This window comes from Cyanistes caeruleus, chromosome 25 (assembly GCF_971803275.1).
Source record: "Cyanistes caeruleus chromosome 25, bCyaCae1.hap1.1, whole genome shotgun sequence".
NCBI lineage: Eukaryota > Metazoa > Chordata > Aves > Passeriformes > Paridae > Cyanistes > Cyanistes caeruleus.
In genome coordinates this window covers 6,013,777-6,026,595 of record NC_141725.1, presented here as the reverse complement: position 1 = coordinate 6,026,595, position 12,819 = coordinate 6,013,777, and the positions used below count along the sequence as shown (strand labels likewise).

The 12,819-nt window shown below is 47.2% G+C and overlaps 1 protein-coding gene across 9 annotated transcripts in view; it reads right to left on the bottom strand.

The window, feature by feature from the left end:
• Positions 1-322: 322 nt before the first annotated feature.
• Positions 323-12,819, bottom strand: part of KDM4B (lysine demethylase 4B) — a 67,784-nt gene continuing 55,287 nt past the window's right edge. For all 9 annotated transcript variants that reach the window (XM_086862924.1, XM_086862926.1, XM_086862928.1 and 6 more), the window contains 9 exons: positions 11,812-12,034; positions 8,955-9,031; positions 8,771-8,826; positions 8,259-8,367; positions 4,099-4,284; positions 3,475-3,639; positions 2,650-2,769; positions 1,735-1,827; positions 323-1,054 (listed from right to left, as the gene is read on the bottom strand). In XM_086862924.1, coding sequence (XP_086719050.1) covers positions 869-1,054; positions 1,735-1,827; positions 2,650-2,769; positions 3,475-3,639; positions 4,099-4,284; positions 8,259-8,367; positions 8,771-8,826; positions 8,955-9,031; positions 11,812-12,034 — 1,215 coding nt within the window. In that variant the 3' untranslated portion in view covers positions 323-868. The remainder of the gene's footprint in view (positions 1,055-1,734; positions 1,828-2,649; positions 2,770-3,474; positions 3,640-4,098; positions 4,285-8,258; positions 8,368-8,770; positions 8,827-8,954; positions 9,032-11,811; positions 12,035-12,819) is intronic.

Genomic DNA, 12,819 nt, shown 5'->3' with positions numbered 1-12,819 from the left:
AAACCAGGGTGGCACACTGGAACTCAAAGCCATGCTGATCCTGAACTAGAAAGCAACTGTGATGGCAAAGATGGGGAAGGAAGATGATGGCAATGACCCAAACCTGGCCATTTCTTCCCTAAGCCCCTCCCTGGTGCCGAGGCAGCAATGCCAACATCATCTCCAGAGAGCCAACGGTAGAAACATCCCAGCTGTGAACATTTCTTCCCCCACCTTCCCCAGCTTACAAAGATAGTGTTTCTTTACAAAAGAAGAACCCAGAACATTCCAGGACATCTGCTCTTACTCTCCCTCTCCCCGCTGTAACATCAGTCACAATTCATTTGGGGGTGAGGAGGGAGGATTTAATTTATTTTCTGTTTTAAAGCCATAATCTAGAAAAATGTTTAGTGGAAACTTTCGTTTTCCTATTTTTGCTTGATTTTTTTTTTTTAATAATGCTCATTCATAGAAAACTTCACAAAGGTGACGTCTATGTACAGAAAACACGATTCCAAAGGCTGCTTCAGTAGTCAATGTAATAGCACCTTGAAAGACAAAAGTTTGACAGATTTGAAAAAGTCATTTTGTTAAATTTTAACCCTATCCTCATAAAAAAGAACCAGTCACAAAGCTCCATCTGTAGAAACTCTTCCAAAGTCTCCGTGTGAAAAGCTGAAGGGTTTCCAAGCTCCCCAGCTCTTGGTCAGCAACTCCTGGCAAGGTCGAGGTAGCGGCCAGACAGGGATTTCCTGCAGTCCAAACCAAGAGGAGATGAAAGAAATTCACAGCAGACTATTGCACAGGGCTGGTCTTCCATTCCACAGTTTCCTATTTATTTTTCCACAAACTCAAAAAGGGTTAACTGAATCTTTTGAATGAATCCTGGTTAAAACATGTTGCTCTGAGTCCCAGGCTGGTACTGTGTCTGCAACAGGCTCTCCATAAAGGCCAAGTAATCTGGGGTTTGTCCATATTCTTCAGGATTTCTTGGATTCCCCAGCCGGGGACGCTTGGCTGCTCTCACTTCATCTCCCGAAAATACATCTTCCTGAGGGGCCCCAGTGCTGAGGGACTGCAGGAGACACAGAACAACCATTAGGGGCACAGCAGGAAAACAGGGAGAGACCCACAGTCCCCTCGGGCTGGGAACAATCTGGACATGCTCCAGCCCCATCCCCTGGTTAAATGAAACGGCCTTGAAGGGTAAAGCACCACGACTGAAAACAGCCTGCAGGTCTGGAACCAGAAAAAAGCTATGAAATAAATCCCTCATCTTTTCTAGGCTCAGTAATTCCACTGCATGCACTTAAAGACAGCCTGATCTTGTAGATTAAGAGATTTATAGGTAAGAGCCACACTTTCAGTCTCCAGTTTGGTGAGAAAAGGGGGTTTGGTCCCACGGTGATAATCAGATCTCCAGAAACCCCTGAGCTGCAGCCCAGCTCACCTCACACTTGGACAGGATGATTCCATATAACTGGATTCATGTGGTGTCAAATGGTCTGAATGTAATCTTTTAACCAGAGAAAAGAAAACTCTGAGCTGAACACATGCAAGGGAAAATCATTTCTGTGCCTCTCGAGCATTCATGGCCAGGATTTCTTCCACCCTGTGTATTTTGGGAATGACAAGCAGTTTTACAGACACGGAAACTGGAGGCTGCATTCACCTAATGTCTAAAAAATACATGAAGAAAATGTGAAGGGTTCTGCAAGCTGCAGCTGGTTTATTGTTTGCTATTTTGGTACCCACCAGGCGAGACTTGACTCTCTTGGGAAGCTCTTCCTCCAAGGTATAAATATCCCCACGCTTTACCATTAGCTGGGAGCCATCTTCAAACTCCACCTGCAGGGAGGCAGGAGATGAACTCAGAGCCAGACCTGCACAGCCCATTCCCAGCCTGTGCCACAGCTGGGCCCTCCAGAACCCCCAGGAAGGGGCCAGCCCCCATGGGTGTCTCCTGGGCTGCTGTGGAATGAGCACTCCAAGCTCTGCTGAGGATGCTGAACACAGAAAGTGCAGCTTTCAGTGCTGTTCAGGCACCTCTGTCTTATCCAACGGATTCATTCAGTGCTCCATGGATCCCAAAATATCTGTACTCCAGCTGGCCCAGCACCTCACATTTCTACTGATTTTTGATTCATATCCTGAAAAAAGCAGCTTTTCACTTACAATAAAAGCAGCCCTGTATTCAGGCCAATATGGTAATAATAATTTCTTTCATCTTAAACAAAGCATTTTCACAGGTCACAAGGAAACAACTCCAGCTACTAAAGTACATTTGCATTTCAACCAGCAGAAGTAGTCAGCCAGGTACAAAAAACTCCTCCCATGAAACCCTTTTTGCTAAGCACTGATTATATCATGAATTATGCATCAGATGTTCCAGGGATGTTTATTCATGGAAACGTGCACAGCAAAATGTTAAAACTATTAAAAGTTTTTAAGGGATTCTTATTTCCTTTGCCCAAGACTTTAAAACGCTTCTCTGTATAAAGCAGAAGGACACAGAGCACAGTTTAATAGAGGTGTCAAGTTCAGGCTAGACAAACTCAGAGGGAATAAATCATCTGTGCTCCCAAATCCTCCCACTGCTCTGCCCAGCTCCAGCCCATCCCTGGGGCAGGCCCAGCTCTCCCAGGGCTGGGGTCCCTGTGCCACACTCACCTGGTAGATCTGACTGATCTGGGCTGCGATGAACTTGGCCTTGTAGATGATCCCGTCCGTCCACTGCAGCTGCACCAGCTCCCCCTCGGGAGGGGGCCCCATCTGGATGCAGTCCCTGCTCTGGGGACAGAGAGAGAGGGGTCACAGACTCTCCTGCAGCAGAGCTCAGGAGCCAGAGGTGTGCTAGAATCACCCAACACTGTAATGAGCAGTGAGATACATTTCTGCACTTGTGATTAATTGTGGGCATCTCAAACAAAACCAGCCCGAGAGAGCAGCAATCAACTCTGGCAGCTCCTTCTGCTGACAGCACCCAGTTCACAGACATTTCTCATTACAAATCCCACAACATCACATCTCCTGTATCTCAAAAACGAGCAGGGCAACTCGGTGAATCAGTGGCACAATCAGGAAGGCAATGCATGAGCTGACAAATCAGCCTCTTCTAGACATTCCCTCTATTAAGTGAATTCCCTGTTTTGAACCAGAAGTGCTCACGGACAATCTGCTTCCCCCATGAATCACACTTGTCAGTTGAAAAATAAGATTATTCAACCACAAAACAAATAGGATGAAATTTAGAACAAACATTGCTTTCTGTGAAGTCATCTGCATTCAGCAAGATCACATCTTTGTAAAGCAACCAAAAAATAAATGAGATAATGTCAGAAACAAGATCTGTCACGAAGAGCAGGATGAGATTTTCTAGGCAAGCAGCAACTTAAAAATTAAAATGAAGAAGTTAAGTTTTGCTTGGCTGTTCCACCCCAAGGCACAGACCACAGTTTGTACTGTCACACAGGAACGTCCCCAGAGCTGCCTTACAATGATGCTCTCAGGGTAAACGTTGTCACTGTAGGAGCCATCGTCGAAGTTCACTTCGTAGAAGGTCTGGGTGGTGGTGCCGATGACCCTGCAGCGATAGTAGAGCCCGTTCCTGTTCTTGGTGATCACTGTCTGCCCCAGGGCCACCTCCCTCCGGAACGGGACCTGCGTGGGACACAGCAGGATCAGCTGCCAGCCACAGCTGCAAAAGCTGTGTCCAAAATTCCATGGGATCATGGAATGGTTTGGGTTGGAAGGACCTTAAAGCCCACCCAGTGCCACCCCTGCCATGGGACACCTCCCACATTCCCAGCCTGGCCTTGGGCACTGCCAGGGATCCTCGGCAGCCACAGCTGCTCTGGGCATCCTGTACCAGTGCTTTAACCCCTTCACAGCCAGGAATTCCTTCCCAGCCATCCCATCCAAATCAGCCCTCTTGCAGATTAAAGCCATTCCCAACAATGGCTTCCTGGACAATCCTTCTGCATTAAAAGCACAAAACGTTTTGAGCCAACACAGGCAGGGAGAAACTATTTAAAAACCCCCAGAAACAAAACAACCCAACAAAAGCATAAATCCCCCAGCCCAAGCCCCCAGCACAGGCACCCCGAGCCCAAAGCCTACGTTCTGGTTTGCTGCTTTGTGCTTGAAGCAGGTGATGGACACGACGTAGGGCCAGTCGTCGGGCTCCATGGGCACGCCGGCCGCGTGCGCGCACGTCACGTGGAACGACGTGGAGCAGTGCTCAGAGGAGCACTGCACACAGGCCCCCGACACCTTCCTCATCCTCTTCCGGCAGTACACACACCTCTGCAAGGGAACACAGCTGGATGAGGCTCTGCTCTGCTCTGGGTGAGGCTCTGCTCTGCAGGGGAACACTGCTGGGGTCACGCTCAGCCCTGCAGAGCCACACTGGGCACAGACAGACTGGACTCCAGTTTGGACTGGGCTCACTGGAACCAGGCAAACGCCCACCAGTGGCACCAGAGAACTGCTGCCCCCTCACCCTCCTCACTTACAGCAGTGCACCTACATTTCATTAGTTGAAATGAAACAGAAATGAAATGAAACAGAGCTGGATCCTCACAGGTGCACTGCTGCAAAATAACATTTCCACTTTTCTGAAAGAACAGAACACGGTAGCTGGGTGGCAATTTGCTCCATTATATTTAATGGGACATTGTATCGATTAGATCTCATGGAATATAAAATCATATAATGGAACAAAAATACTGTGTGTTTATTTTAGATGCATAAGCATATCAACCATAAATATTTTATTGGCATCCATGCCAGATGAGCCACTGTAGATAAATCAGTCAGTTTTGCAAACAAAAGAAATAAAAACATTGGACAAAAACACCAGAATTATGGGGAGGAAAAGGTCTGAAATCTTGGAGACATTTTCACACTCATTTTCTGCAAAGCAGATCCAGTTATTAGGTAAATCAATGTAGGACGTGTAACTGCTTTAAAAAGAAATTCCATTTTGTCAAAGCTAAAAATCCTGAGCCTGATGACACTGACAGTGAGCAGAAGTTGTAGTGGGAACAAGATAAATTTCCTCACTCCCTATAACAGCACCAATTCTTGTTTCCAGGCCCTCAGACATACAGAAAAGGAGATTTTGGGAACCCCAGTCTAAAGAATGGATGCTTGCATAATGTTTCCAGGGATCCATTTGGAAATACCACTCAGTTTTTAACATTTCCAGGAATCTGGAATCAGCAACTCCCAGAATGGTTTGGGCTGGAAGGACCTTAAAGCTCATCCCAATCATCCAGCCCCATCCAACCTGGCCTTGGACACTTCCAGGGGTGGGGCAGCTTCTTCACCTTATCTGAGGCTGGGACAAGGCAAATCAGGGCAAGATTAATATCACAGAAGACAAATGTGCCTTTCATGGTTAAAATGAACAAAAGGTGTCCCTGACCATGGCAGGGGGTGGAACTCCAAAACCTTCAAGGTCCCACCCAACCCAAACCATTCTGGGATTCTGGGATTCCTTCTCCAGGAACACTTCTCTCCCTTGAAAGCAAAAGATGCCAAAGAACAGGAGATTTGCTCTTCCTTATTCCTCCCTGCCTGGGCTCTGCCCCACATTTATATGAAATAAGTCCCATTCCTTCCTATGAATTAACCAAAGGCAGTTTTGTTTACACCAAAGATTAATTTGGCCTTTTTACACAAACGAACAAAAGCCAGGAAATTCAAAGCCAGAGCCTGAGTGCTGCCAGAACGTGGGTTTAGCCTTTAATAAGCTGAGCCTTTATCGCTCTGCAAACCATGTTCCAGAGGCAGATAAGCAGCAGGAAAGTGCACAGCAGGACTGAGGGTAGTCAATAGCACAGATCCCATTATTAACCTGTCGATATCCCCTTGTCCCAGCAGCAGGAACAGCTGCTGACACACAAGGGGCTTGGGGAGCATTAACCCTCCCGGGGCAGGAATCCCTCCTGCTGCCAACAGGAGTCTTGCCACGGCAGGGTTTGCACACTCCCAGTGCCACCCTGTGCCCACACAAACTCCCTGTGATGGAAACAAGAGCTGCATCAAAGGGATATTCACAGCAAATATGATCAAAAGATAAATGAGGGTGACAGTGAGCCTGAAGTGTAAGGAGAGATGGAGGGAGTGACAATTCTTGGCTGTGAGGGTGGTAAAACACTGGCACAGGTGCCCAGCTGTGGCTGCCCCGGGAGCCCTGGCAGTGCCCAAGGCCAGACACTGGGCTGGGAGCAGCCTGGGACAGTGGGAGGTGTCCCTGCCATGGCAGGGGGGGCACTGGAGGGGCTTTAAGGTCCCTTCCAACCCCAACCAGTCTGGGATCATCTGACAATGGAGATCTGGAAGTGTGGGAGATGGGATGGACACAAACACCAGTGCCAAGTGCTGTAGGGAAGCTGCACATGGAGATTTAAAGGCATTTTCTGTGGGAGGGAAAAGAGTCCAAAGCACAGGAGAAAAATCTTCAGAATAAATGCGCACCAGAGTCAGGTCACAGCTGAGAGTAAGAAATGGGCTGTCTGCTGCATGATGAACACTGCAATTCATTTACTCCACTGAGGAATGACAGCTAATTATTCCAAATTTCCACGTCATAAATAATTTACGTGCACAGGCCTGTAATGTGCCATCAATCTGGGAGCAGGAAACTGCAGTCCTGAAAATGGTGCCATACCCACAAATGGACTGAAAAGTCTGTCCTTGCACAGGGAGACCTGGTCCATGCTTAGAGAGCAGGACATACCTCTCACCAGATCACTGCCACTCCTTGGTACCTCAGCCCTCATCACAGGAACTTAAAACAGTACAAACATATTAAAAAATCAAATAATAACCAAGGATAACCCCTACCCCCTCTCTCCCCCACTACCCTCCATCCAATCACATCAACTGTCCTCACCCTTCACATCATTCTTTCTCTCCTTTTCCATCTTTTCCAGCCACAAAAGTTATCTTCCCAACTTTATCAAGTACTGCACCAAGGCCATCATTGCCAAAGTCAGGAACTCCAATGCCATCACCTTTGGTTTATCTTCCTCACTGCAGCTGCTCACCTCCAAAGCATAGACACCCCCCACCTCTTCCACTGACTCCCCACATGCTCCAGGAATTGCCTGCAAATTCCCATGAAGAATCCTGAAACTCCCCGCCATGGCTCATGAGTCTCTCCACACAATCTGATCCCATTTACAATCCCTCTGTACCTCGCACCCCTGGCTCTGCAGGACTGCCAGGTGGCCAAGGAAGGGTTAAAGAATTAAGTCATGTTTCCTTGTGAGGCTCCATTAAGCAATACAAGTGAGTGTTGTGTAAAAGGATTTTAAGTCCAGCGTTACAAGTGCTGGTAATGAAGAGGATGCACGTTGGAAGTGTCAGCTGATCCATAAAGAGCCACCGCTGCAAGATTTATCACCCTGGCACTGCGCTGCCCCATCACTCCTGCTGAATAATGAATGCTTTTTACATTCACATTTGTGTACAAAACCCATTTGCACAACAGAGAAATAACTCTGGAAGCAGGGATAGGTTCCTCCTAATCTCTCACCCAGGCTCGCTGCACTAAGTAGCAGCTCTGTTAACGAATCCATCAGTGCTAACTCATCTATCACCGCTCCAGCACCTTCCCCATCCCACACTGTGTCACCCAGCTGACTTCTGCACCAAAAAAAGCAGCAAAAGCACAATTTATTTTGCAATAACACACTATAGTGATGGAGCATTAACTAACATTAAGATAAATTGCTCTGAGCTAATGAATCGTCCATTACTAATCCCTCGGATGAGGCCACACAGCTGAACAACAACTTGGAGCTGGGCTTGTATTAAAATCCTTGCAGTCTTGCCTTGCAGTCAGGGTCACAGAAATGTTTATTTGTTTCTACAAGAGATTTCTTGATAGAAAAAGAGAAATGGTGTAAGGAAAGATGAATTAGAGATGAACAAGTCAGCTTCTCTTTAGTCACCATGTCCCTTGGCACTCCCGCTGTGCAGTGCTTGCAGTAAACAGAGCTTTCAGGCAGTTTACACCTGAGTGCAGGTGGGAAGAGTCCCAGGCTCTGCCCAGGGTACAGCACTCTCCCAGAGAGTGAGGGCACATCTGGAAATCAGAGCTGGCTGTGTGTCAAAGCACAGACAGGGCTCAGCAGACACCAACGACGCAGCTTTTGTTTGGAAATGAGAGCCAATCTTTACGAACCCACACAATGTTTTTCTGTTCAGTTACAGCTTTTCCCTTTGGCCCTTGTTCCCAAACTGTCTCCCCAGTTAAAGACACCCACCAGTTTCCACCTCTGCTCGGGGATGGCGCTGATATCCACAGGATGACGCTCTATGACATTGAGGAAACGCGCCTCGGGGACAGCAATTGCACAGATTACGTGGACCCACCTGGGGAGCAAAGTGAAGACACAAATCAGGGCCTGCCGTTATTTGAATGAAATGCTCAGGAGGGCAGTTAACATTTCCCTGCCTCCCTCAGCATCGAGGCACATTTCCAGGGGTTGGCAGCCCTGGCAACGCTCCCAATCGACTGTTAATCAGGGTGGCACAAGGTAAATGTCACTGAACGACAGAGATCAACCTTCTCTTACACCTGATTTTGCACAATGCTGAACATTCTCTGAGAAGTCTTTTCTCTGAGAAACAACCACATTCAGCAGGAGTTCAGCTGTGGAGCAGCTCCCTCCAGAACCCCAAAAGCTGCTGCTACACTGAGCATTACGAGCAAATTCATAAGACAAGGAGATCAGGTGCAGTGAGGAAGGAAAATACACTCAAAGCCAGCACTCACCGGCCATCAGTGGTCATCTGGAGAGCTCCTCCCCTGAGATTGCACAGGCAGCATTCCTGTGGGAACACAACTCCTTCAGAACAGACCCAAAAGCTCCTGTTCACCCTCCCCAGCAAGCGACCACCCCACAGCGGGGATGCCAGGGCAGCCTGAATGCTCCCCGAGCGCGGTGTGCCGTCCTTACCGCTGCCCACGCGCCGGCCGAGCACCGCGAGCACCACCAGCTCTCGTTCACCAGCTCCGGCCGTATCCCGTAACAGCCTGCAACAAACAGAGCCACAGCCTCGTTACAGCACGGCCTCCACGGCTTCTGCCTTGGACTCACGACTTCTCAGTTCAACTCTGAGAGCATTCCAGGATCTGCATTGGACAGGCTCCGACAGAACCGCAACTGGGACCGGCAGCTCTCAAAACAAACCAACCAAACCCCCCCAGGAAACCCTCACATCTGATTTTCCCTTTTCTGGGGACTACAACAGCAAGGCTTTGTTTCTTTAGGCAGGAACTGGGCTCCAAGGGGATGCCACCACTGCTGGAGTGCACTCACATCAAAACAGGGAAGGGCATTGAATTCTGGTGAGGTTAAAGCAGTTAACTTTTGCTGTGTGGTGTTATGAGGAAGGACAAGCCCAATGATACTGCAAGGAGATTAAATACCTGCATTCCACATTGTTAACAGTATTTCATTTATGGTTATAGGAAGTGTTAAAAACATCTCATTTTACAGAGCATCAATTACTGTAACATGCAAGCACCAAATCCTCCTACAACACCAAAACAGTAAAGTGGTATTATGCCACTAATAAAGGCAGGGAAATAAGAACAAAAAAAGTCCTTAAAATTCTATAAAAGGCACTGAGGTTTGTCACTGAAAACAATGGGAAAAAGACACAGATACAGTTTTGGAAAGTAGATTTATGTGATTCCTCCAAGCTTGTAAAGTGAGTGGAAAATTGAAGATAAGCATCTCAACTAACACACAGCTCATTCCATCCAGCCTCTATCCTTCCTAACAAAATCCCACCCAGCCTTCACCTATCCTAACAAACTGAACAGAAAATTTCAGCTGGGAACAGCAATCTCAAATTACTGAATTAAACTTAAAAGAAGACATTCAGAAAGCACTGGGATTGCCTCCACAGCCTGATTTATAAATACCATCCACTTAACCAGATAAACAGCATGTCAAAAAAAGTCAATACTATGGATCTGCAGCTGCTCTCCACATCTGAGGTCTCTTTTCATCATATGGCAAATCAGGGAGGCAAATTCCACCCAGGCCTGGAACAGGGACAGGGGTGTTCAGCCCAAAACTGGGCTGAGGGAGAGCCAGACCCTGAGCACAGCCTCAAGCTGCACCAGGGGAGGTTTAGATTGAAAATTAGGAAAAATTTCATCGTGGAAAGGGTGGTAAAGCATTGGAACAGCCTGCCCAGGGCAGAGGTGGAATCACCATCTCTGGAAGTGCTCAGAACATACATGGAGGTGGTACCTGGGGACTTGGCTAGAGGTGGGCAGGGCGGTGGTGCTGGGCTGACGTCTGGACTTGGTGACCTTAAAGGTCTTCTCCAACCTCAGTGATTCTGTGATTCTATGAGGGCAGAACAGTCACATTTACTGAACCCCAGGCTGTCCCATAAGGACAATCCAAGCAGACAAAGAAAAATATGCTCTTTTTATGGATTTTGTCAGTGCCTCAAAAGCCCAGAAACCTTCGCAAACCTTCCCCTCTCTGTAGGGCCTGGCTGCTGGAACCCAGCAGAGTTTGAGGACACTTCCCAAGAGCACACAGGCTGCCAGCTGGTTTTACAGTCAGCCAAAATACACCTCACCACTGCAATCCTGCAATAAAAGCAAATGGGTTCTCTGCAGCAAAGTCAAAGGGATGTCACAGAGCACAAGGAAACAACCAGGCACTGGAGCCTCCATCAGATTTAACACCTGTCCTGTCCTCAAGGGGACTGTTCAGCCAAAATATAAAACTGAGTTCCTCTAAAAATAAGATGGATCTCAGGTCTGAGCCTGCAGATTAACGTCATCTTGCCCACACCCCTCTGTCCTTACACAGAATTTGGCCAGAGAAACCGTTCTGATAGACTGGACTATTGCAGGCCTAAGGATGGACAAGATGCAGCAGCCCAGAATTGTGAAGGCAGAATGAAATCTTCCTCCTCACACCCACTCTGCATCCCATGGCCTGATCAGCCAGAAATGACCATCATCAGGGATTCAGCACAGAAACAAAAGTTGCCTTCCAGTTCCCCAGCCCTGCTGAGCTGCATGGGGACCTGCAGACTCTAAAATTGGAACAACAAAAGTAATTCCAGCTGATGCAAGTCAAATAAGATTCCCCATCTGTCAAGATCAAACAGCTGAACAGTAATTCGTCACAAATGTTAACTGGATGCTGTTCAATCTGCACTGAAGGTACACTCCACCAGGATTAATCAGATCTTCTTTTGGACCTAACTATCAGGGAAGCAAACAGACATATGTTCCCTTTTGTAATCAAGTGCCATTACTACAAACACTATCACAGACACTAATAAAATATATCTCAAACTAGTCCATAATCTCTGCTGCATGCAGGAACGATACAGCCTCCCCCAGCAGAACAATATTGGAACGAAATATGTGAGAGGAAAGAGTGCAATAAAACCTTTGAGTTCTGCTTTATTACAAAAAATGAAAGGTATCAAAAGAATCTTTTCTGTGAGAAAAAGAAGAATCAGCCAACAAAATAAGCAGTAAAAAGAACATTGGTGTGTATTTTTAAGATCAGTGACTTGATCAAGATGGACTTGAATACACAGATATGCTCTGAGAGGAAGGTTCCCTGCCCATGGCAGGGGATGGGAACTGCATGAGCTTTAAGGTCCTTCCAACCCAAAGCTTTCTGGGATTCCTGATATTCTGGTACCAAGAAAGACAAGAACGGGAGTGGCAGGATACAAACCTGCCAAGAAGGAACTCAAATACAGCAGAACACAAACTCCTGAGTTTCTCAGGATCCAAAGCCTTTGGGGAAGTGAAACACTCACTAGCATGAACCTGCAGGCAGCATTTGGCACAGGATATCAAGGGACTGGTTCCATCCTCTCCGATGTAGGAATTTGCAGGAAGGGGCTCGGTGTTTTCTCCACTTGAGGTAAAGCACATCTCAGGGATCAGGGGCTTGGTCTTCTGCCCACACTTGGAAAGGTGCAGGAACGAGGATGGCTCCCCTGAGGAGACCGGGGCAGCTTCCTTCTCCACCTGGGAGGACTGGAGAGAAAAGCCCATCACTGAACTGCCTCTGCCTGGCCACGGCTTTCACTTTCCACTCTGAGCACTCCCCTTGCAAAAAAATCACCCAACACCTGACACCAGGCAGCCAAAAAATGGCCCAAAATCCTGATTCCCACCCCCACCTTGCTTATCCCCCGCTTTCTCAGGCATTGATAGGATCTGAAATTTGTAGTGAAAGCTCAAAGAACAGAAAAATGAGCAGCTTTTCTTGGCTTTCTTCTGCAAAAAATCTAAATTCCTAAACTGCAGCTGAAAACACCAAGGGAAAATAAAAAGGAAATATTACTGAAAGCAAGACCTTCCCTCCCCCTCTCCCATCCCTTTGGCATCCTTCCTTACTTTTCCTGCAAGAAGTTCTCTTGAAGGACATCTCAAGGTTTCTGGTAGCAGACAGAGTTAAAAGCAATGGATAAAACCAGCTCAGCTGCACCCAGTTTTCCTCACAACAGCCAGCAACCAGAAGAGATATTTTATTTTCAGTCCATATAATAAATCAAGAGATTTTATTGAAGGGGGAGGTTGGTTCTGCTTTCCTCAGGAAAAGCTTCCAACACAGCTCCAAGTATCTAAGGCAGGAATTCCTGGTGGGCACACAAAGCCAGATTTGGCTTTATGTGAGAACAAATCAATGCACAACTGCACAAATAACTAATTCGTCTGATGAATTCTGCCTTTCTGCTTATAACATCTCCCAAAGCATATTGGTAGTTTCCAAAAAAAGATGATGGATGTGCTAACTCAGTAAATTTTTATTTTGTGGC